General features: G+C 45.1%; 1 protein-coding gene across 1 annotated transcript in view; it reads right to left on the bottom strand.

Annotated features, from left to right (window-relative positions):
- Positions 1–471: 471 nt before the first annotated feature.
- Positions 472–23,370, bottom strand: part of AIF1L (allograft inflammatory factor 1 like) — a 108,001-nt gene continuing 85,102 nt past the window's right edge. Inside the window, exon 5 of the mRNA XM_082263107.1 lies at positions 472–709. Coding sequence (XP_082119233.1) covers positions 622–709 — 88 coding nt within the window. The 3' untranslated portion in view covers positions 472–621. The remainder of the gene's footprint in view (positions 710–23,370) is intronic.

Genomic DNA, 23,370 nt, shown 5'->3' with positions numbered 1-23,370 from the left:
CACCAATGGCCATCAATGACCACCAATGACCATTAATGGCCACCAATGGGTCAGCAATGACCTCCAATGGCCATCAATGACCACCAATGGCCAACAATGAATACCAATGGTCAGCAATGGCCATCAATGACCACCAATGGCCATTAATGGCCACCAATGGGTCAGCAATGACCACCAATGGCCTTTAATGACCACCAATGGCCATTAATGGCCACCAATGGGTCAGCAATGACCACCAATGGCCAGCAATGAACACCAATGGTCAGCAATGGCCACCATGTGTATAAAAGGGCATCTTGGCTGTGCCCAGCAACCATTCAGATCTTGCTTTTCATTTTCGGCAAACCCATTCAGTCTCTTTGATTTCAGACACTTTTTCTACAGAAAGGCCCACAATGTGTCACTGAATCATCTTCCCTGTAATAAATAGTAAAAGCTCTATAGGACAAGTCCAGGATAAGAAAGGTTGGTCGATAAAATAGAGAAACGAGGAGGAGGTGCGAGAGTGAAATCCGTCCTCTGAAGGCACTTTGTCTGTTGGGGAATGTTCTTGGTAGCAGTTCTTGGAACAACGCTTGGCTTTGTACACAGAAAGATGGTGCAGGCCGCCATCTTGTCTCTTCATGGAAGGCTGCTGATGTCTCTCCTCGGTGGGGGACCTGCAGGCCTTAGAGGTGTTTCGTTGGCCTTGCCTTCGAACATCATGATGCTGCAAACAGAAAGCAAAGGGTTAATTATGTTGCACTCTAGATGATCATACTAACTAATGATGAGCTCAGGGGGGGTTCAGATCCAAGTCTGCACCCACCTGAGCGATCCTGATAGAAAGCCGTCACTGTATTGGGCCAATCATAAATGGCCGAAGCATTCTCTGCCTTACACCGATCAGCCATAGTCTAATGACCACTGACAGGTTAAAGTGGATGTAAACCCCATTCATGAAAGGGCACATACACTATATTGTCAAAAGTATTGGGACGCCTGACTTTACACACACATGATCCCAGTCTTAGTCTGTAGGGTTTCATATTGAGTTGGCCCACCCTTTTCAGCTATAACAGCTTCAACTCTTCTGGGAAGGCTGTCCACAAGGTTTAGGAGTGTGTCTATGGGAATGTCTGACCATTCTTCCAGAAGCGCATTTGTGAGGTCAGGCACTGATGTTGGACCAAAAATCTCCGCTCTAATTCATCCCAAAGGTGTTCTATCGGGTTGAGATCAGGACTTTGTGCAGGCCAGTCAAGTTCTTCCTTCCCAAACTCACTCATCCATGACTTTATGGACCTTGCTTTGTGCACTGGTCCAAATCATTTGGTGGAGGGGGGCTTCTGGTGTGGGGTTATTTTTCACGGGTTGGGCTTGGCCCCTTAGTTCCATTGAAGGGAACTCTTAAGGTAAAGGTTTCCAGATTTTGGCCCTCTAGTTGTTCAGGAACTACAATTCCGATCATGTTTAGTCATGTCTGTGAATGTTGGACAAAAATGCCTGGTCTCCAATCAAATTCATTCCAAAGGTGTTCTATTGAGCTGAGGTCAGGAATGCACTGGTCCAAATCATTTGGTAGAGGGTAGATTATGGTGTGGGGTGATTTATCAGGGGTTGGGCTTGGCCCCTTAGTTCCAGTGAAGGGAACTCTTAAGGTAAGGGTTTCCAGATTTTGGCCCTCTAGTTGTTCAAGAACTACAATTCCGATCATGCCTATTCGGGTCTGAGAATGTTGGACGAAAAGGGCTGGCAAGCAGTCTCCGCTCTAATTAATCCCAAAGGTGTTCTATCGAGTTGAGATCAGGACTGCACTGGTCCAAATCATTTGGTGGAGGGGGGATTATGGTGTGGGGATGTTTTCCAGGGGTTGGGCTTGATCCCTTAGTTCCAGTGAAGGTAACTCTTAAGGCGTCAGCATACCAAGACATTTTGGACAATTTCATGCTCCCAACTTTGTGGTAACAATTTGGGGATGGCCCCTTCCTGTTCCAACATGACTGCACACCAGTTCACAAAGCAAGGTCCATAAAGACATGGATAAAGGGTTTGGGGTGGAGGAACTTGACTGGCCTGCACTGAGTCCTGACCTCAACCGGATAGAACACCTTTGGGATGAATTAGAGCGAGGACTGCGAGCTAGGCCTTGTTGTCCCAACATCAGCACCTGACCTCACAAATGCGCTTCTGGAAGAATGGTCAAACATTCCCATAGACACACTCCTAAACCTTGTGGACAGCCTTCCCAGAAGAGTTGAAGCTGCTATAGCAGCAAAAGGTGGGCCAAGTCAAAATTGAACCCTACAGGCTGAGCAGGGGAGGGACAAGGGGTGGGCAGGAGGGGGCTGCCCTGAGCGCAATGGTTTATTGCAGGGATGGGGGATGCCTTGACCCTAACACTAAGGGAAGGAGGGGGGCGCAGTTTGGCATCTTTGCCCTGGGCACTGGATGACCTTGTCCCGACACTGGGATTAAGACTGGGATGGAATTAAAGTTCATGTGTGTGTTGTAAAGGCAGGCATACCAATACTTTTGGTAATATAGTGTATGTACCTATGCAAAGTTTGTTATACTGAAACTTCAGCTTTTAGAACGAATTGCTTCACAGTGCCTGTAGTTACAGGGGTCAGTCTAGATGCAATTCAAGCCTTACTTATAACCCGGACACAGTTACACTATAATGTTATTTAGCAATGCTGACGAATGTCCTATTGAGTCACGTGAAGTGTGTAGTTCCAGTATATCTAAGAGGTCATACAGGTTTTTATGGTCAGATCTAACCGCAGTGTTGAGTAAGCTGAGAGACAGCTGAAGTAACAATAGGAAGCACATGTTAAAAAAAATGGAGAAGAAGAAGTTCCAAACAAGAGGTCCGATCTAAACTGGCGATATAAAGCATATTATGAGGAAGTTCCATTGTGCAATATCTTTAACTTTACAAAACAGAAGACAATGATTTGCAAAGCTTTCACCAACAATAGTGTAAATGACCTCAGAAACAGGAAAGTGTATGCGCGGGCAACGTGAGGACCCATACACCATAATGTGTTATAATGCATGTGATGCCCTTATTGTACCACGTCTTTCTTAATGCCTTATTTGCACCCCAAAACCCATATACAGTGCAACACATGTTCATTATAGTGAGCTGCCATGTATAGACACATACGGTATGTCCTATGTGTTACATTGCCCTGTTCTAAAAAAAAATAGGTCACAGGACCCTATTTTGCACTCAATGAGGTGTACACTAAAGTATTGGGACGCCTGCCTTTACATGCACATGAACTTTAATAGCACCCCAGTCTTAGTCCGTAGGGTTCCATATTGAGTTGGCCCACCCTTTGGAGCTATAACAGCTTCAACTCTTCTGGGAAAGCTTTCCACAAGGTTTAGGAGTGTGTCTATGGGAATGTTTGACCATTTTTCCAGAACCACATTTGTGAGGTCAGGCACTGATGTTGGAGAGAAGGCCTGGTCTCCACTCTAATTCATCCCAAAGGTGTTCTATCGGGTTGAGGTCAGGACTCTGTGCAGGCCAGTCAAGTTCCTCCACACCAAACTCGCTCATCTATGTCTTTATGGACCTTGCTTTGTGCACTGGTCCAAATCATTTGGTGGAGGGGGATTACGGTGTGGGGTTATTTTTCAGGGGTTGGGTTTGACCCCTTAGTTCCAGTGAAGGGAACTCCTCAGGAGTCAGTTGGAACAGGAAGGAGGCATCCCCAAACTGTTCCCATAAAGTTGGGAGCATGAAATTGTCCAAAATGTCTTAGGCTCCGTTCACATATAGGCGTTTCGGATAGCGGACAGAATTGCCGCGATGCTGCCCGCAATTCCGAACCATTGCAAGTCGCGGAACACCCAAGCGATTCCCGTGACTTGCAATGGCACCCCAAACGCGGTTGTCGCCTGATGAATCGCGGTAATATCGCGTTAACAGAATCACGGGACGCCTGGCGCCCAAAAGAAGTACAAGAACTTCTTTCCGAAACGCCTATATGTGAACGGAGCCTCAGTATGATGCCTTAAGAGATCCCTTCACAGGCGGGATCAAGCCCAACCCCTGAAAAACAACCCCACACCATAAACCCCCCTCCACCAAATGATTTGGACCACAGACCTGGGTTGTAAGGAAGAGAACCTTGTCCCCATCAACATGGGAAAAAAAAGGTGCTTTGGGGACGTTGAGGGCATGTGGCCTGGTATGGTTCAGGGGAAGGGGTGCCCGCTTGTCCCCCCACCTTCCCTGACCTGGCTGCATGCTCGGATAAGGGTGGTCTGGAATGGAATGCGGGATGAACCCCCACCTTGTTTTTTAACATTATGGTGTGGGTTTAAAATCCAATCCAGACCCAAAGAGCCTGGTATGGATGTAAGGGGGGGGGAACCTCATGCGTTTTTTTCCATTATTTTTGCATTGCCGGCATTCTTTTCACAAGTCACATTTATATCATGCAGGTGCGACTTTCATGCGACTTTTGAGGGTATACATTGAAGTATATGGCCCTCAAGTTATAAGAAAGTCGGATCAAAGTGCAGGAACTACTTTAAAGTTGCACAGATATGAACAGTACTCATTGGGAAACATGGGGTGCGACCTGTCATACGACCTGTCTGGGGTCCATCGCACAAGTGTGAATGGGGACTGAGTCTCCTCCAAATTACTTTTTTTTTTTTTTTGTTGCTGTGATCCGACTTCCAGTTAGTCCCCGTTCACACTAAGGCGACCTGTGAGGCGACCTGGTCGCCTTCCATAGGGACGCTGCGGACCCGTTCTAATAGGAGCGACACAAGTCGCTCCGACTTAGAAAAAGGGTCCGGAGCTTCTTTGGGGCGACCCGGAGGTGACCGCCATAGACTTCCGTCTATAGAAGTCCGTGGCGGCCGCTCCGAGGTCGCGGCGCGCTGCTCGCAACGCGACCTCGGAGGTCGCCCCCCGAAGTCGGATCGCCCCTGTGTGAACGGGGCCTTAGAGGGTGGCTGCGAAAACATTTGTATTTAGACTTGTTTTTATCCATGTTGTTTGTTTGTTTGTTTGTGTAGAGCTGCATTTAAAAAATAATTCCCGAAATGTAATAAAAACAACCATTAGTAACGTCAGCATGCTTTGTACTGGTAAAATAATTTTAGCGCTTTTATAAAAAGGACGCGTGGCTGTCTCCGCAGTCGGATGACGGAGGGTGGGCTGGGGCAAAGTGATTCTTTTTTTTTGCTCTTTGAAATGTTGGAGAGCGTGTAATTATGTGATTGTACATGCAATAACAAAACCTACTAGGACAACTGTTGATTCACATCTCCAGAAAACAATCTGCAGAATACACAGTGACAGTGACAGCTACGACAACACATTTTTTAGTAAAAAACATTAAATCTTCCCTTCTCCCCCGACACCCCCCCCCCCCCTTCCCCCAGTATCTGATCCACGAGCCAGTCTGATGGGGACAATGATTTATGGGGACAATGATGTATGGGGACACTGATGGGGACAATAATGTAGGGGGGCACTGTGATGGGGACAATGATGTAAGGGGGCACTGTGATGGGGACAATAATGTATGGGGGCACTGTGATGGGGACAATAATGTATGGGGGCACTGTGATGGGGACAATGATGTATGGGGACACTGTGATGGGGACAATGATGTATGGGGACAATGATGTATGGGGACACTGCGATGGGGACAATGATGTAAGGGGACACTGCGATGGGGCACAATGATGTAAGGGGGCGCTGTGATGGGGACAATGATGTAAAGGGGCACTGTGATGGGGACAATGATGTAAAGGGGCGCTGTGATGGGGACAATGATGTATGGGGGACACTGTGATGGGGACAATGATGTAAGGGGGCGCTGTGATGAGGACAATGATGTAAGGGGGCACTGTGATAGGGACAATGATGTAAGGGGGCACTGTGATGGGGACAATGATGTAAGGGGGGCACTGTGATGGGGACAATGATGTAAAGGGGCACATTGATGGGGACAATGATGTATGGGGGCATTGTGATGGGGACAATGATGTATGGGGGCATTGTGATGGGGACAATGATATAAGGGAGCACTGTTATGGGGACAATGATGTAAGGGGAGCACTGCGATGGGGACAATGATGTAAGGGGGCACTGCGATGGGGACAATGATGTAAGGGGGCATTGCGATGTGGACAATGATGTAAGGGGGCATTGCGATGGGGGACAATGACGTAAGGGGGCACATTGATGGGGACAATGACGTAAGTGGGCACATTGATGGGGACAATGATGTATGGGGGCACATTGATGGGGACAATGATGTATGGGGGCACATTGATGGGGACAATGATGTATGGGGGCACATTGATGAGGACAATGATGTATGGGGGCACATTGATGGGAACAATGATGTATGGGGGCATTGTGATGGGGACAATGATGTATTAGGATACTGCGATGGGGACAATAATGTAAGGGGCACTGCGATGGGGACAATGATGTAAGGGGGCACTGCGATGGGGAAAATGATGTAAGGGGGCACTGCGATGGGGACAATGACGTAAGGGGGCATTGCGATAGAGATAATGAGGTAAGGGGGCACTGTGATGGGGACAACGATGTATGGGGGCACTGTGATGGGGACAATGATGTAAAGGGGCACATTGATGGGGACAATGATGTATGGGGGCACATTGATGGGGACAAGGATGTAAGGGAGCACTGTGATGGGGACAATGATGTATTGGGACACTGCGATGGGGACAATGATGTATTGGGACACTGCGATGGGGACAATGATGTAAGGGGGCATTGCGATGGGGACAATGATGTAAGGGGACAATGATGTAAAGGGGACACTGATGGGGACAATAATGTAAGGGGGCACTGTGATGGGGACAATAATGTAAGGGGGCACTGTGATGGGGACAATGATGTAAGGGGGCACTGCGATGGGGACAATAATGTAAGGGGACAATGATGTAAAGGGGACACTGATGGGGACAATAATGTAGGGGGGCACTGTGATGGGGACAATGATGTAAGGGGGCACTGTGATGGGGACAATAATGTATGGGGGCACTGTGATGGGGACAATGATGTATGGGGACACTGTGATGGGGACAATGATGTATGGGGGCACTGTGATGGGGACAATGATGTAAGGGCGCACTGTGATAGGGACAATGCTGTAAGGGGGCACTGTGATGGGGACAATGATGTAAGGGGGCACTGTGATGGGGATCCTAATGTAAGGGGGCACTCTGATGTGGACTCTAATGTAAAGTGGGCTCTGATAGTTGCACTTGATTTAAGGAGGCACGGGTTTTGTTAATTCATCCTAATGACAGTCTGATACATGCTTGTGTTTCCCAGGTCGTGACTAATGATACAGAAGCGTGCGGAGTGATCAGGAAATACTGGTTCCCTGCATCTTGGTCATACTGTGTGACAGACTTGTCAGTGACTTACATACAGTGATGACATTATGCCTCCCCTGACCTTTTTTTTACTGCAGCCCTAGATGAGATAGGCTACATCCAGCCTTGGTTGCAACAAGAAACTGTCCACACTGTATGGAAGCAACAAGTAGGACTTGGTACCTGCCCTCACTGCCAAAACTACCAACACTTGCCCGCCTCATAATCATGGTATCACTGTGCTTAATTGGCCAGCAAACTCACCTGACCTAGACCCCATAAAGAATCTGTGGGGTATTGTCAAGATGAAAATGAGAGACACCAGACCCAACAATGCAGATGAGCTGAAGGCCGCTATGAAAGCAACCTGGGCTTCCATAACACCTCAGCAGTGCCACATGCTGATCGCCTCCATGCCACGCCGCATTGATGCAGTAATTCATGCAAAAGGAGCCCCGACCAAGTATTGCGTGCATACTATACTGTACATGGACAGACTTTTCACTAAGCCAACATTTCTGTACTAAAAATCCTTTTTTTTTTTAATTGGTCTTATGTAATATTAACATTTTCTGAGATAACGAATTTTGGTCACCAGCTGTAAGCCATAATCATCAAAATTAAAAGAAAGAAATGCTTGAAATATTACTGAAATAAATTAACTTTTCAATGTTATTCTAATTTTATGAGATGCACCCGTCTATGGATGGAGGTTTTCGTCTATTTATTTTTTCTGTTGGTTGATCTAGATCAGGGTTCCTCAAGCAGGGTTCCTCCTGAGGTTGCTAGGGGTTCCTTGAGAAATGGTCAATTTCTGCCTCTCAGATAAGTTCCCAATTACACCATTGTTCTTTTTAGCTGTCTGTAAGGGGGTAATTCTTCCCAATGATGACAAGAGTAAGGAGCATTCTTCCCACTGACTGTCACACTAATGTATCATGAGTTGTAGATTTTTCATTTTTAGCAGGGGTTCCCTGAGACCAGAATTTTATTTCAAGGGTTCCTCTGTATTGAAAAAGATGAGAAACGCTGATCTAGATGGACTTTTTTTCAACCTATGTAACTTTGTAAGCAGAACAGGGTCTGCACAATGATGTGTAACGTAACTAAATCTCCATATTGGTGACAAACAAGACATGGAGAAAAAGAGCCTTTGATAGTCCTGGGAGCCGTAGTACGAGGGAAGGAAACCCATCGAGTCGCCTCCTCCTCCTCCAATCCCCTTTTCAGGGAAGGATACACACACACAGCCCCATTCTGACACCCCAGGGGAATGCATTGAAAGAGCCTCCAAACAGGAGGGGGCCAATGACAAGAACGCACAGAAAACGGATTGTTAGAGGGACAGGCACTCTGCCACATAGGAGTCGGTCTCACACTCAGCCCGTCCCTCTATGGCAAGGCTAATGCTCTGATAAATAATAGCCGATAACAGAGGGGTGAAGGGGTGGGGTGGGGGGGGGGAGACAAGGAGGACAGGGAGGGGAGGCTCCCCGCACAAAGACCTCCAGTGTTCCCCGGCATGGACTCATGTAACTGGAGGTACAGAGGAGACTATGAGGATACAGAACCTGCTGTGTCCTGCTGGATTAATGCACCTTTATTCCCAGCAAGGTGACCCGTTACCTGATCACAAAGACCCCAATTTACTCACTTTGATAGGAAGTATTTAGAGTCCTGAGACCACATTCCACGCCGCTGAGCCTTCTATACATTTTATTCCAACCAATGACTGATGGAATTGTCATTTTGTTGGCCCTCCATTCAAATGCTCTTTCCAAGATCTCCAGCAGCAAAGGCATGCAAGCAGGGGTGCTGTTTGAAATGACGGGGCCCGTACAGCCTACCTGGCAGGGCTCCCCCCCCCCCAAAAATTATCAAGACAATATTCTCACTAAGAATACACTAAAATCATTATTAGCGGACACAACTTGTGTGAATTAGCCCTTTTTTAATTGTATTTTAAATTTTTTTTTTTTTTAATTTTTACAATTATTTATTTATTTATTTTACAATTTCTTTCAATTATTTATCACAATGTTAATTTTTTTTTTTTTACAATTTACTATTTTTTTTTACAGGACAGGGAATCCAAAGGGGGGGGCGTCACAATTAAATAGGCACATAGGAACATAGGAAGGGGGGTGTCGGAAGCAGGCAGAATAGGGAGGGGGATAGGTGAAGGAAATGCGGGAATGATGCCCTGTGAAATGGGGGCACATTGAAAAGGGGGTAGGGGCTTTTAAAAATGTTTTTTTTACATTTAAAAATAAAAATAATGTATAGCTTTTTTTTTGTTATACATTTTTACAATTTCTTTTTTTTACAATTTTTTTAAATTATTTATTACAATGTTTAATTTTTTTTTTTTTTTTTACAGGGCAGGGAAGCCAGCAGTATATATTATATGTTTGTTTCACATTATAGAAAAAAAAATTGGGCTAACTTTACTGTTTTCTTTTTTTTTTTATTTAAACAAGGGAGTTTTTTTTACAAAAAAAAATTGTGTTTCGAAGCGCAAATACAGAGTGATAAAAATGATTGCAACGATCTCCATTTTATTCTCTAGGGTCTCTTAAAAAAAAAAAATATACATATATATATATAGAATGTTCAATTCACATTATAGAAAAAATTGTGCTAACTTTACTATTTTCTTATTGTTTTATTTAAAAAAGGGAATTTTTCTTTACAAAAAAAAAATTGTGTTTGGAAGCGCAAATACAGAGTAATAAAAATTATTGCAACAATCTCCATTTTATTCTCTAGGGTCTCTTAAAAAAAAAAAAATATATATATATATATATATATATATATATATAGAATGTTCAATTCACATTATAGAAAAAATTGTGCTAACTTTACTGTTTTCTTATTTTTTAATTTTAAAAAAGTGAGTTTTTTCTCCAAAAAAAAAAAAATGTGTTTGGAAGCGCAAATACAGAGTGATAAAAATGATTGCAACGATCTCCATTTTATTCTCTAGCGTCTCTTTCTTTAAAAAAAAAAAATATATATATATATAGAATGTTGGGTTCACATTATAGAAAAAAATTGTGCTAACTTTACTGTTTTCTTATTTTTTCATTTAAAAAAAGTGAGTTTTTCTCCCAAAAAAAAAATGTGTCTGGAAGCGCAAATACAGAATGATAAAAATTATTGCAACGATCTCCATTTTATTCTCTAGGGTCTCTTTAAAAAAACAAAAAAAAAAATATATATATATATATATATATATATATATATATATATAGAATGTTGGGTTCACATTATAGAAAAAATTGTGCTAACTTTACTGTTTTCTTATTTTTTCATTTAAAAAAAGTGAGTTTTTTCTCCAAAAAAAAAAAAAATAAAATGTGTTTGGAAGCGCAAATACAGAATGATAAAAATGATTGCAACGATCTCCATTTTATTCTCTAGGGTCTCTTTAAAAAAAAAAAAAAAAAAAAATATATATATATATATATATATATATATATATATATATATAGAATGTTCAGTTCACATTATAGAAAAAATTGTGCTAACTTTACTGTTTTCTTATTTTTTAATTTAAAAATATATATATATATATATATATATTTTTTTTTTTAAAGAGACCTTAGAGAATAAAATGGAGATCGTTGCAATCATTTTTATCATTCTGTATTTGCGCTTCCAAACACATTTTTTTTTTTTGGAGAAAAACTCACTATATATATATATATATATATATATATATATATATATATATATATATATATATATATATATATATATATATAGAATGTTCAATTCACATTATAGAAAAAATTGTGCTAACTTTACTGTTTTCTTATTTTTTAATTTAAAAAAAGTGAGTTTTTCTCCAAAAAAAAAATGTGTCTGGAAGCGCAAATACAGAATGATAAAAATTATTGCAACGATCTCCATTTTATTCTCTAGGGTCTCTGCTAAAAAAAAAAAATTAAAAAAATAATGTTTGGAAAAGTAATTTTCTAGCAAAGAAAATGATTTTAACTTAAACAAGTGTCAGAAAAAGGCCTGGTCCAGAAGTGGTTAAGCTGCAAAGTAATTTGAGGGGGGGGGGGGGGGGGTGTACACATGCAGTGGCAACATTTATCACCTCCCCCCCCCCCCCATTTAATGATTAATTTAACTGATAAGGGCCACAGTGCAAACACCCAATGCAACCGTGGATCACTCTTCAGAGGGCACCTTGAATGTAAACAAGCGTTTAGAGCTGCTTAGGGATTATTTTGGTGGTTTTTTGTTTTTTTTTCGCCAAAGGGGAATAAATTTGCGCCAAAGTGCAACCATGCAGAATGTAAAATATATCACACAATACTAACAACGTAATAAAAGCCAGGAATGGGTTAATGAGAATATAATCAGCATGTATACCGCAGGGACCACCCAGACACAATGGCTCCACACCTGTCCCCCTCCCAGTCCCAGTCCCCCTCCCAGTCCTCCTCCCCCACTCCCCATGCCCAGTGCGCACACCTGTACACCCATACATAACACATCTGCTCTATGGGGAGGGTAGTTAGTCAATGCTAGAAAATATCTGGAAGACGGTTAGGTGTGTTGTGTCTGCGCCCGGCTATTCCTCCGAGACTGAGCTAATTGTTCAGTGACTGCAAGCTCTGCTGCCAATCCATGCGCTCCACCCTGGCTGGGTGCCCGCAGCTCAGGCGATGTGTAGGGGAGGGTGGAGTCACATGACCTGCGTTGGCAAGCATGACAATTATTCCTTCTAATAAGTATGTCTCAGTTATTACCAGTAACACCGGTTCCTGCTCAACCCATACCGCCAGTGCTTGTCGGGTGACAGCTCCTCGCCCTGAACATGCCATCTAAATGATGCACTAATAGATGGGGCCACTATCTCCATAATGTACTAATAGATGGGGCCACATTCTCCATAATGTACTAATAGATGGGGGCCACTATCTCCATAATACACTAATAGATGAGGCCACTATCCCCATAGTGCACTAATAGATGGGGCCACTGTCTCCATAATGCACTAATAGATGGGGCCACTATCCCCATAATTTACTAATAGATGGGGCCACTATCCCCATAATTTACTAATAGATGGGGCCACTATCTCCATAATGCACTAATAGATGGGGCCACTGTCTCCATAATGCACTAATAGATGGGGCCACTGTCTCCAAATAGATGGGGCCACTGTCTCCATAATGCACTAATAGATGGGGCCACTATCCCCATAATGTACTAATAGATGGGGCCACTATCTCCATAATGCACTAATAGATGGGGCCACTATCTCCATAGTGCACTAATAGATGGGGCCACATTCTCCATAATGCACTAATAGATGGGGCCACTATCCCCATAATGTACTAATAGATGGGGCCACTATCTCCATAATGCACTAATAGATGGGGCCACTATCTCCATAGTGCACTAATAGATGGGGCCACTATCCCCATAATGCACTAATAGATGGGGCCACTATCCCCATAATGCACTAATAGATGGGGCCACTATCCCCATAATGTACTAATAGATGGGGCCACTATCCCCATAATTTACTAATAGATGGGGCCACTATCCCCATAATGCACTAATAGATGTGGCCACTATCCCCATAATGCACTAATAGATGGGGCCACTATCCCCATAATGCACTAATAGATGGGGCCACTATCTCCATAATGCACTAATAGATGGGGCCACTATCCCCATAATGTACTAATAGATGGGGCCACTATCCCCATAATTTACTAATAGATGGGGCCACTATCCCCATAATGCACTAATAGATGGGGCCACTATCCCCATAATGTACTAATAGATGAGGCCACTATCCCCATAATGCACTAATAGATGGGGCCACTGTCTCCATAATGTACTAATAGATGGGGCCACTATCTCCATAATGTACTAATAGATGGGGCCACTATCCCCCATAATGTACTAATAGATGGGGCCACTATCCCCCATAATGTACTAATAGATGGGGCCACTATCCCCATAATGTACTAATAGATGGGGCCACTATCTCCATAATGTACTAATAGATGGGGCCACTATCTCCATAGTGCACTAATAGATGGGGCCACTATCTCCATAATGTACTAATAGATGGGGGCCACTATCTCCATAATGCACTAATAGATGGGGCCACTATCTCCATAATGTACTAATAGATGGGGCCACTATCTCCATAATGTACTGATAGATGGGGGCCACTATCTCCATAATGTACTAATAGATGTGGCCACTATCCCCATAATGTACTAATAGATGAGGCCACTATCCCCATAATGCACTAATAGATGGGGCCACTGTCTCCATAATGTACTAATAGATGGGGCCACTATCTCCATAATGTACTAATAGATGGGGCCACTATCCCCATAATGTACTAATAGATGGGGCCACTATCCCCATTATGTACTAATAGATGGGGCCACTATCTCCATAATGTACTAATAGATGGGGCCACTATCTCCATAGTGCACTAATAGATGGGGCCACTATCTCCATAATGTACTAATAGATGGGGCCACTATCTCCATAATGTACTAATAGATGGGGCCACTATCCCCATAATGTACTAATAGATGGGGCCACTATCCCCATTATGTACTAATAGATGGGGCCACTATCTCCATAATGTACTAATAGATGGGGCCACTATCTCCATAGTGCACTAATAGATGGGGCCACTATCTCCATAATGTACTAATAGATGGGGGCCACTATCTCCATAATGCACTAATAGATGGGGCCACTATCTCCATAATGTACTAATAGATGGGGCCACTATCTCCATAATGTACTAATAGATGGGGGCCACTATCTCCATAATGCACTAATAGATGGGGCCACTATCTCCATAATGTACTAATAGATGGGGCCACTATCCCCATAATGTACTAATAGATGAGGCCACTATCCCCATAATGCACTAATAGATGGGGCCACTATCTCCATAATGCACTAATAGATGGGGCCACTATCTCCATAATGCACTAATAGATGGGGCCACTATCTCCATAATGTACTAATAGATGGGGCCACTATCCCCATAATGTACTAATAGATGAGGCCACTATCCCCATAATGCACTAATAGATGGGGCCACTATCTCCATAATGCACTAATAGATGGGGCCACTATCTCCATAATGCACTAATAGATGGGGCCACTATCTCCATAATGCACTAATAGATGGGGCCACTATCTCCATAATGCACTAATAGATGGGGCCACTATCCCCATAATGTACTAATAGATGGGGCCACTATCTCCATAATGCACTAATAGATGGGGCCACTATCTCCATAATGCACTAATAGACGGGGCCACTATCTCCATAATGCACTAATAGATGGGGCCACTATCTCCATAATGCACTAATAGATGGGGCCACTATCTCCATAATGCACTAATAGATGGGGCCACTATCTCCATAATGCACTAATAGATGGGGCCACTATCTCCATAATGCACTAATAGATGGGGCCGCTATCTCCATAATGCACTAATAGATGGGGCCACTCTCTCCATAATGCACTAATAGATGGGGCCACTATCTCCATAATGCACTAATAGATGGGGCCACTATCTCCATAATGCACTAATAGATGGGGCCACTGTCTCCATAATGCACTAATAGATGGGGCCACTGTCTCCATAATGCACTAATGGATGGGGCCACTATCCCCATAATGTACTAATAGATGGGGCCACTATCTCCATAATGCACTAATAGATGGGGCCGCTATCTCCATAATGCACTAATAGATGGGGCCACTGTCTCCATAGTGCACTAATAGATGGGGCCACTATCTCCATAATGCACTAATAGATGGGGCCACTGTCTCCATAATGCACTAATGGATGGGGCCACTATCCCCATAATGTACTAATAGATGGGGCCACTATCTCCATAATGCACTAATAGATGGGGCCGCTATCTCCATAATGCACTAATAGATGGGGCCACTGTCTCCATAGTGCACTAATAGATGGGGCCACTATCTCCATAATGCACTAATAGATGGGGCCACTGTCTCCATAATGCACTAATAGATGGGGCCACTATCTCCATAATGTACTAATAGATGAGGCCACTATCTCCATAATGCACTAATAGATGAGGCCACCATCTCCCCACTATCTCCATAATGCACTAATAGATGGGGCCACTATCTCCATAATGCACTAATAGATGAGGCCACCATCTCCCCAACATCTCCATAGTGCACTAATAGATGGGGCCACTGTCTCCATAATGCACTAATAGATGAGGCCACTATCTCCATAGTGCACTAATAGATGGGGCCACTATCTCCATAATGCACTAATAGACGGTGCCACTATCTCCATAATGCACTAATAGATGGGGCCACTATCTCCATAACGCACTAATAGATGGGGCCACTATCTCCATAATGCACTAATAGACGGTGCCACTATCTCCATAATGCACTAATAGATGAGGCCACTATCTCCATAACGCACTAATAGACGGTGCCACTATCTCCATAACGCACTAATAGATGGGGCCACTATCTTCATAATGCACTAATAGATGGGGCCACTATCTCCATAATGCACTAATAGATGGGGCCACTGTCTCCATAATGCACTAATAGATGGGGCCACTGTCTCCATAACGCACTAATAGACGGTGCCACTATCTCCATAACGCACTAATAGATGGGGCCACTATCTTCATAATGCACTAATAGATGGGGCCACTATCTCCATAATGCACTAATAGATGGGGCCACTGTCTCCATAATGTACCAATAGATGAGGGCCACTATCTCCAGTTTACAACATCCATGCTGGGCTGGGGTGGGGGGAGGCCTGCATTCTGTGTTTGCCCTCATCTCGCACTCACTTGGTCACTGGCGGGGACTTTTTACTTCTCTTCAGCAAGAATCCTTTAGGCATGCCTGTGGCGGAAGTGGTGCAGCCTTCTTACGGAGTATCAGAGTGGGCCAGGATGAGGGGGGGGGGGGGATTTATCATCTAATCCTGGTCATTCCAGGAACGGCGAAACACACGAGATTAGGGTGGAGAATGGGTCTCGAGGTTGGAGGCTGTACTGAGTGGGATTATGTGCCAGTCTGGATGTCCACAATAGCGAGTGGTCACTATATAGTCAGAGATTGGGTGATCAAACATTCCCAATGCACATACTGGATTTGTTATCTCTTTTGGAAGGTGGGTCTACCTGCTTAGCAGAACTCCTCTACTGACACTAATAAGGTATGTTTAGCCCTGAAGAAGCCTGTGGCGAAACGCGTCAGCTTTGAGGACCTACATATTCTGTTATCAGAGACATTTTTGTAATTAGTATTTACAATATTCCTAATTTAAATATTTTCTTTTATGTCGATTCATGTTGTGTAAATATTTTTTTAGCTATATGGATGTAATAAAATTAAATATTTTTTTATACAATTGTGATCATCCCTCCTTTTGGCTGTTAAAGTCCTACTTTTTTTTAATGTATGTTCTTGTTCACAACTAAATTACGTGAGCAGGTTCGTAAAGAGTTTTACAAAAACGCAGCAACAGAGCATAGGATTTATTTTTACAAAGCAAATCATTTTTATTGCTGCGGTTCAGCTTTAACCATACCGCTCATCATCTACGTTTCGTCCCGAAGATAAAATGAACTTTCTATATTTGCCATTCATTTAATGTACAGCATGCAAAGCAGGCTCTGATCCCGGTAATGGGATTCCCTGATCCCTTTTAAATGAAAAGCTTTCACAAGACGGAGAAAGGGGGCATGATATAAATACTACCTTAAAGCCAATAGATTTGAAATAAGGCGGATCAAGATTCCCAGGAATCAGAAGGTCTTCTCTGACTTGCCCTGTTCAGTCCCGGGAATAATGAGCACTCAAAATTATAAGACAATGCAGATGTCTCTCAGCCATGGGCCTGGCACTGCTTTCAAAAAAAGTGTGATCATATGAAAAAGATCGATTATTAAAGCGGGACTCCACTTTTGTTGAGAAAAAATTATTCCCCTCTGGGTGATCTCTGTACATTGCAGGGATTGTAACAAACTTTGTTGCAGATTCCTACCTTTTGTTATTCTGAAGAAATCATTGTTTGTTCCTCTGTGCTGAGTGGGTCTAATGGGAGTAGTTTCATAATTATCTATCAGCTGTGCACCTGCAGGGCTCTAATGAGGAAAGTGGCTGGGCTAACATCCCTTTAGGCCTCTTGCACACGGTACTCCTGTTTGAGCATCTACACAAGAAGAAATCCCTGTTTGTTCTTCTGTGCCGAGTGGGTTTAATGGGAGTGGTTTCATAATTATCAATCAGCTGTGCACCTGCAGGGCTCAAATGAGGAAAACAGCTGGGCCTGCATCCCTTTAGGCCTTTTGCACACGATACTCCTGTTTGAGCATCTACTCAAGAGGAAATCCCTGTTTGTTGCTCTTTGCTGAGTGGGTCTAATGGGAGTGGTTTCATAATTATCAATCAGCTGTGCACCTGCAGGGCCCTAATGAGGAAATCTGCTGGGCCTGCATCCCTTTAGACCTCTTGCACACGATACTCCTGTTTGAGCATCTACTCAAGAAGAAATCCCTGTTTGTTCCCCTGTGCCGAGTGGGTCTAAAGGGAGTGGTTTCATAATTATCAATCAGCTGTGCACCTGCAGGGCTCTAATGAGGAAAGCGGCTGGGCCTGCATCCCTTTAGGCCTGTTTGACTGTGGCAGGCTGGCTTGGCTGCGCGAAACGATGTATGGCTACATGGGGGGTGGGGGGGGGGTGAGTGTGCGCCACCGTGACACGCTCCCGCCCCCACTAGGCAGCGAGGATGCCGATCCACGGGACCAGTGGGCGCGAATGCCGCTGGGCACCTACGATCGCTCCCCCCTGAGAGAGAAGAATGTTCAGCTGTTGTGTTTGCACACAGGTTAGGACAGTGGAGGAGCAGGGGGCAGAGCTGATGCAGCTGCATGCAGAGATGGAGAATTTAGCTGTTGTGGGGGAAGGGCTGAGAGGTGGCTGCAGAGATAATCTGTGAGAGAAGGGTGCAGAGGGTGAGCTTTGGATGTGGGGGCAGAAGTGTCCTAACACCCTGCTCTATATTATGTAGTTCTGTGCATTATGCAGTGCTGTATTTTGGCCCAGGCCTAGGGCGGCACTTTGCAGGGGGGCAGCAAAAAAGCCACCCCCTCCACCTGAGACTCTATTGGCCACTGGTTGCTAGAACAACCTCTCTCACCCCCTCTCTCTGACCCCCCTCTCTCTCTCCCTCCCTCTCACCTCCCTCTCTATCATCCCCCTTTCTCCCTTACTCTCATCTCCCTCTCTCACCCCCCTCTCTCTCTCTCATCCTCTCTCTCTCTCTCTCTCTCATCCCCCCTCTCGCTCTCATCCCCTCTCTCTCTCTTTGATTCCCCCCTCTCTCACACCCCCCTCTCTCTCCCACCCCCTCTAGTGAGATCTCAGAGGTTAATGCTGGAACTTGTAGTCCTTCCATTTTGGAGGGAGTCACATCCGTTAAAAAAAGGAGTGGGGAAAATTTACATGGGGGGGGGGGGGGGGGGGCGCCCAATTTTAGTCTTACCTAGGGCAGCACAAAACCAAAATATACCACTGGGTCAGTGCTCTGTGTATTATGCAGTCCTGTGCCCAGCGCTCTGTGTATTATTTAGTCCTGTGCCCAGCCCTCTGTATATTATGCAGTCCTGTACCCAGTGCTCTGTGTATTATGCAGTCCTGTGCCCAGCGCTCTGTGTATTATTTAGTCCTGTGCCCAGCCCTCTGTATATTATGCAGTCCTGTACCCAGCGCTCTGTGTATTATGTAGTCCTGTGCCCAGCGCTCTGTGTATTATGCAGTCCTGTACCCAGCCCTCTGTATATTATGCAGTCCTGTACCCAGCCCTCTGTGTATTATGCAGTCCTGTACCCAGCCCTCTGTGTATTATGCAGTCCTGTATCCATCGCTCTGTATATTATGCAGTCCTGTACCCAGCCCTCTGTGTATTATGCAGTCCTGTGCCCAGCCCTCTGTATATTATGCAGTCCTGTACCCAGCCCTCTGTGTATTATGTAGTCCTGTATCCAGCGCTCTGTATATTATGCAGACCTGTACCCAGCCCTCTGTATATTATGTAGTCCTGTACCCAGCCCTCTGTGTATTATGTAGTCCTGTGCCCAGCGCTCTGTGTATTATGCAGTCCTGTACCCAGCCCTCTGTATATTATGCAGTCCTGTGCCCAGCCCTCTGTGTATTATGCAGTCCTGTATCCAGCGCTCTGTATATTATGCAGTCCTGTACCCAGCCCTCTGTGTATTATGCAGTCCTGTGCCCAGCCCTCTGTATATTATGCAGTCCTGTGCCCAGCCCTCTGTATATTATGCAGTCCTGTACCCAGCCCTCTGTGTATTATGTAGTCCTGTGCCCAGCGCTCTGTGTATTATGCAGTCCTGTACCCAGCCCTCTGTATATTATGCAGTCCTGTACCCAGCCCTCTGTATATTATGCAGTCCTGTGCCCAGCGCTCTGTGTATTATGCAGTCCTGTACCCAGCCCTCTGTATATTATGCAGTCCTGTACCCAGCCCTCTGTATATTATGCAGTCCTGTACCCAGCCCTCTGTGTATTATGTAGTCCTGTATCCAGCGCTCTGTATATTATGCAGACCTGTACCCAGCCCTCTGTATATTATGTAGTCCTGTACCCAGCCCTCTGTGTATTATGTAGTCCTGTGCCCAGCGCTCTGTGTATTATGCAGTCCTGTACCCAGCCCTCTGTATATTATGCAGTCCTGTGCCCAGCCCTCTGTGTATTATGCAGTCCTGTATCCAGCGCTCTGTATATTATGCAGTCCTGTACCCAGCCCTCTGTGTATTATGCAGTCCTGTGCCCAGCCCTCTGTATATTATGCAGTCCTGTGCCCAGCCCTCTGTATATTATGCAGTCCTGTACCCAGCCCTCTGTGTATTATGTAGTCCTGTGCCCAGCGCTCTGTGTATTATGCAGTCCTGTACCCAGCCCTCTGTATATTATGCAGTCCTGGGCCCAGCACTCTGTATATTATGCAGTCCTGGGCCCAGCGCTCTGTGTATTATGCAGTCCTGTACCCAGCCCTCTGTATATTATGCAGTCCTGTACCCAGCCCTCTGTATATTATGCAGTCCTGTACCCAGCCCTCTGTGTATTATGCAGACCTGTATCCAGCGCTCTGTATATTATGCAGTCCTGTGCCCAGCCCTCTGTGTATTATGCAGTCCTGTATCCAGCGCTCTGTATATTATGCAGTCCTGTACCCAGCCCTCTGTGTATTATGCAGTCCTGTACCCAGCCCTCTGTGTATTATGTAGTCCTGTACCCAGCCCTCTGTATATTATGCAGTCCTGTGCCCAGCCCTCTGTATATTATGCAGTCCTGTACCCAGCCCTCTGTGTATTATGTAGTCCTGTGCCCAGCGCTCTGTGTATTATGCAGTCCTGTACCCAGCCCTCTGGATATTATGCAGTCCTGTACCCAGCCCTCTGTGTATTATGTAGTCCTGTACCCAGCGCTCTGTATATTATGCAGTCCTGTGCCCAGCCCTCTGTGTATTATGCAGTCCTGTATCCAGCGCTCTGTATATTATGCAGTCCTGTGCCCAGCCCTCTGTGTATTATGCAGTCCTGTGCCCAGCGCTCTGTGTATTATGCAGACCTGTACCCAGAGCTCTGTGTATTATTTAGTTCTGTGCCCAGCGCTCTGTGTATTATGCAGTCCTGTACCCAACCCTCTGTTTACTGTGCAGTCCTGTACCCAGACCTCTGTTTACTGAGTGGTCCTGTAACCAGCACTCTGTGTATTATGCAGTCCTGTGCACAGCCCTCTGTGTATTGTGCAGTCCTGTACCTAGCCCTCTGGTCTATATGCAGTCCTGCGCCCAGCACTCTGTGTATTATGTAGTCCTGTACCCCAGTACACCAGCGCCCTGTGTATTATGCAGTCCTGTACCCAGCACTCTGTGTATTATGTAGTTCTGTGCCCAGCGCTTTGTGTATTATGCAGTCCTGTGCCCAGAGCTCTGTGTATTATGCAGTCCTGTACCCAGCCCTCTGTTTTATATGCAGTCCTGTACCCAGCCCTCTGTGTATTATGTAGTCCTGTACCCAGAGCTCTATGTATTATGCAGTCCTGTGCCCAGCGCTCTGTGTATTATGCAGTCCTGTGCCCTGCGCTCTGTGTATTATGCAGTCCTGTGCTCAGTGCTCTGTGTATTATGCAGTCCTGTGCCCAGCGCTCTGTGTATTATGCAGTCCTGTGCCCAGCCCTCTGTGTATTATGCAGTCCTGTGCCCAGCGCTCTGTGTATTATGCAGTCCTGTGCCCAGCGCTCTGTGTATTATGTAGTCCTGTGCCCAGCGCTCTGTGTATTATGTAGTCCTGTGCCCAGCGCTCTGTGTATTATGTAGTCCTGTGCCCAGCGCTCTGTGTATTATGTAGTCCTGTGCCCAGCGCTCTGTGTATTATGTAGTCCTGTGCCCAGCGCTCTGTGTATTATGTAGTCCTGTGCCCAGCGCTCTGTGTATTATGTAGTCCTGTGCCCAGCGCTCTGTGTATTATGTAGTCCTGTGCCCAGCGCTCTGTGTATTATGTAGTCCTGTGCCATTTGCCAATACAAACAAAAAATATGTCCCCGGTTTTCATTTTAAAAATCTGGTCGCCTTACCCTAGGGCAGTGATGGGGAAGCCTCGCACCCCAGATGTTTTGGAACTACATTCCCCATGATGCTCATGCACTCTGCAGTGTAGATAAGCATCATGAGAAATGTAGTTCCAAAAAATCTAGGGTGCTAAGGTTCACCATCACTGTCCTAGGGTCTCTGCTAACAAAAAAGAAATGTATAATGTTTGGGGGTTATAATGAAAATGAAAAAACAGGACCAATGCTAAGTGCAATAACCCAATGCAAACCATCACCATTACAACTGCTGAAGTCCCAGCGGTACAAGACGGATTCTGAGTGGGCGCTGTAGGCATTGTACTTGGCACTTAGCGCTGTAGGCATTGCACTTGGCGCTTAGCGCTGTAGGCATTGCACTTGCCACTTAGCGCTGTAGGCATTGCACTTGCCACTTAACGCTGTAGGCATTGCACTTGGCACTTAACGCTGTAGGCATTGCACTTGGCACTTAACGCTGTAGGCATTGCACTTGGCACTTAGCGCTGTAGGCATTGCACTTGCCACTTAACGCTGTAGGCATTGCACTTGGCACTTAACGCTGTAGGCATTGCACTTGGCACTTAGCGCTGTAGGCATTGCACTTGGCACTTAGCGCTGTAGGCATTGCACTTGGCACTTAGCGCTGTAGGAATTGCACTTGGCACTTAGCGCTGTAGGCATTGCACTTGGCACTTAGTGTTGCAGGCATTTGCTCCATAAACAGCGATGATCTACTGTAGGGCCCCCATTATATACTTCCAATCCTGCTGGGGTTACCTAGTTGATGATAAGGACAAGCATCATTCTCTTTACCTAGTATAGAGCATGGCTATGAATTACTGGGTATAGCCTGACATTGGAAATCAGGCCAGAGCTGTCACAGAACACACAGTAGAAGATGAAACAATGTGCACATATTTAATCTTTCCTCCCTGCATTTCCCTATTAGCCTTGGTGTTCAGTGCTGTTAGCTCTGTGTCTGCATTCAGTGTAGGAGGCTGTGAATTGTTACATGAGCATTTCCATGATTAATGCTTCCTCTGCTCTGCTCCTTTGTATCCGCAGACTGAACTGTCAGCGGCCCCCTCACTGGAGGAGAGACTATCACAGCAACTTTCATATTTAGAAGTGAACTCAGATCACTTTTCCTCCTGCCACCCTCCAGCGAGACTCTCTCATCCCAGTGCTGCCAGTTACCTACTCATCTTTTTTCATTACAGCCTCCTGCAAAACATGATCATTGGCAATTTGCGGCTTCGCAGACAATGGATTATCAGTCATTCACACCATGCGCCGCGCGTTAATGGG

Source organism: Pelophylax lessonae (assembly GCF_965119305.1).
Source record: "Pelophylax lessonae genome assembly, chromosome: 7".
Taxonomy (NCBI): domain Eukaryota; kingdom Metazoa; phylum Chordata; class Amphibia; order Anura; family Ranidae; genus Pelophylax; species Pelophylax lessonae.
The sequence above is the reverse complement of the archived record's forward strand: the minus strand, read 5'-3'. Positions and strand labels throughout refer to the sequence as shown.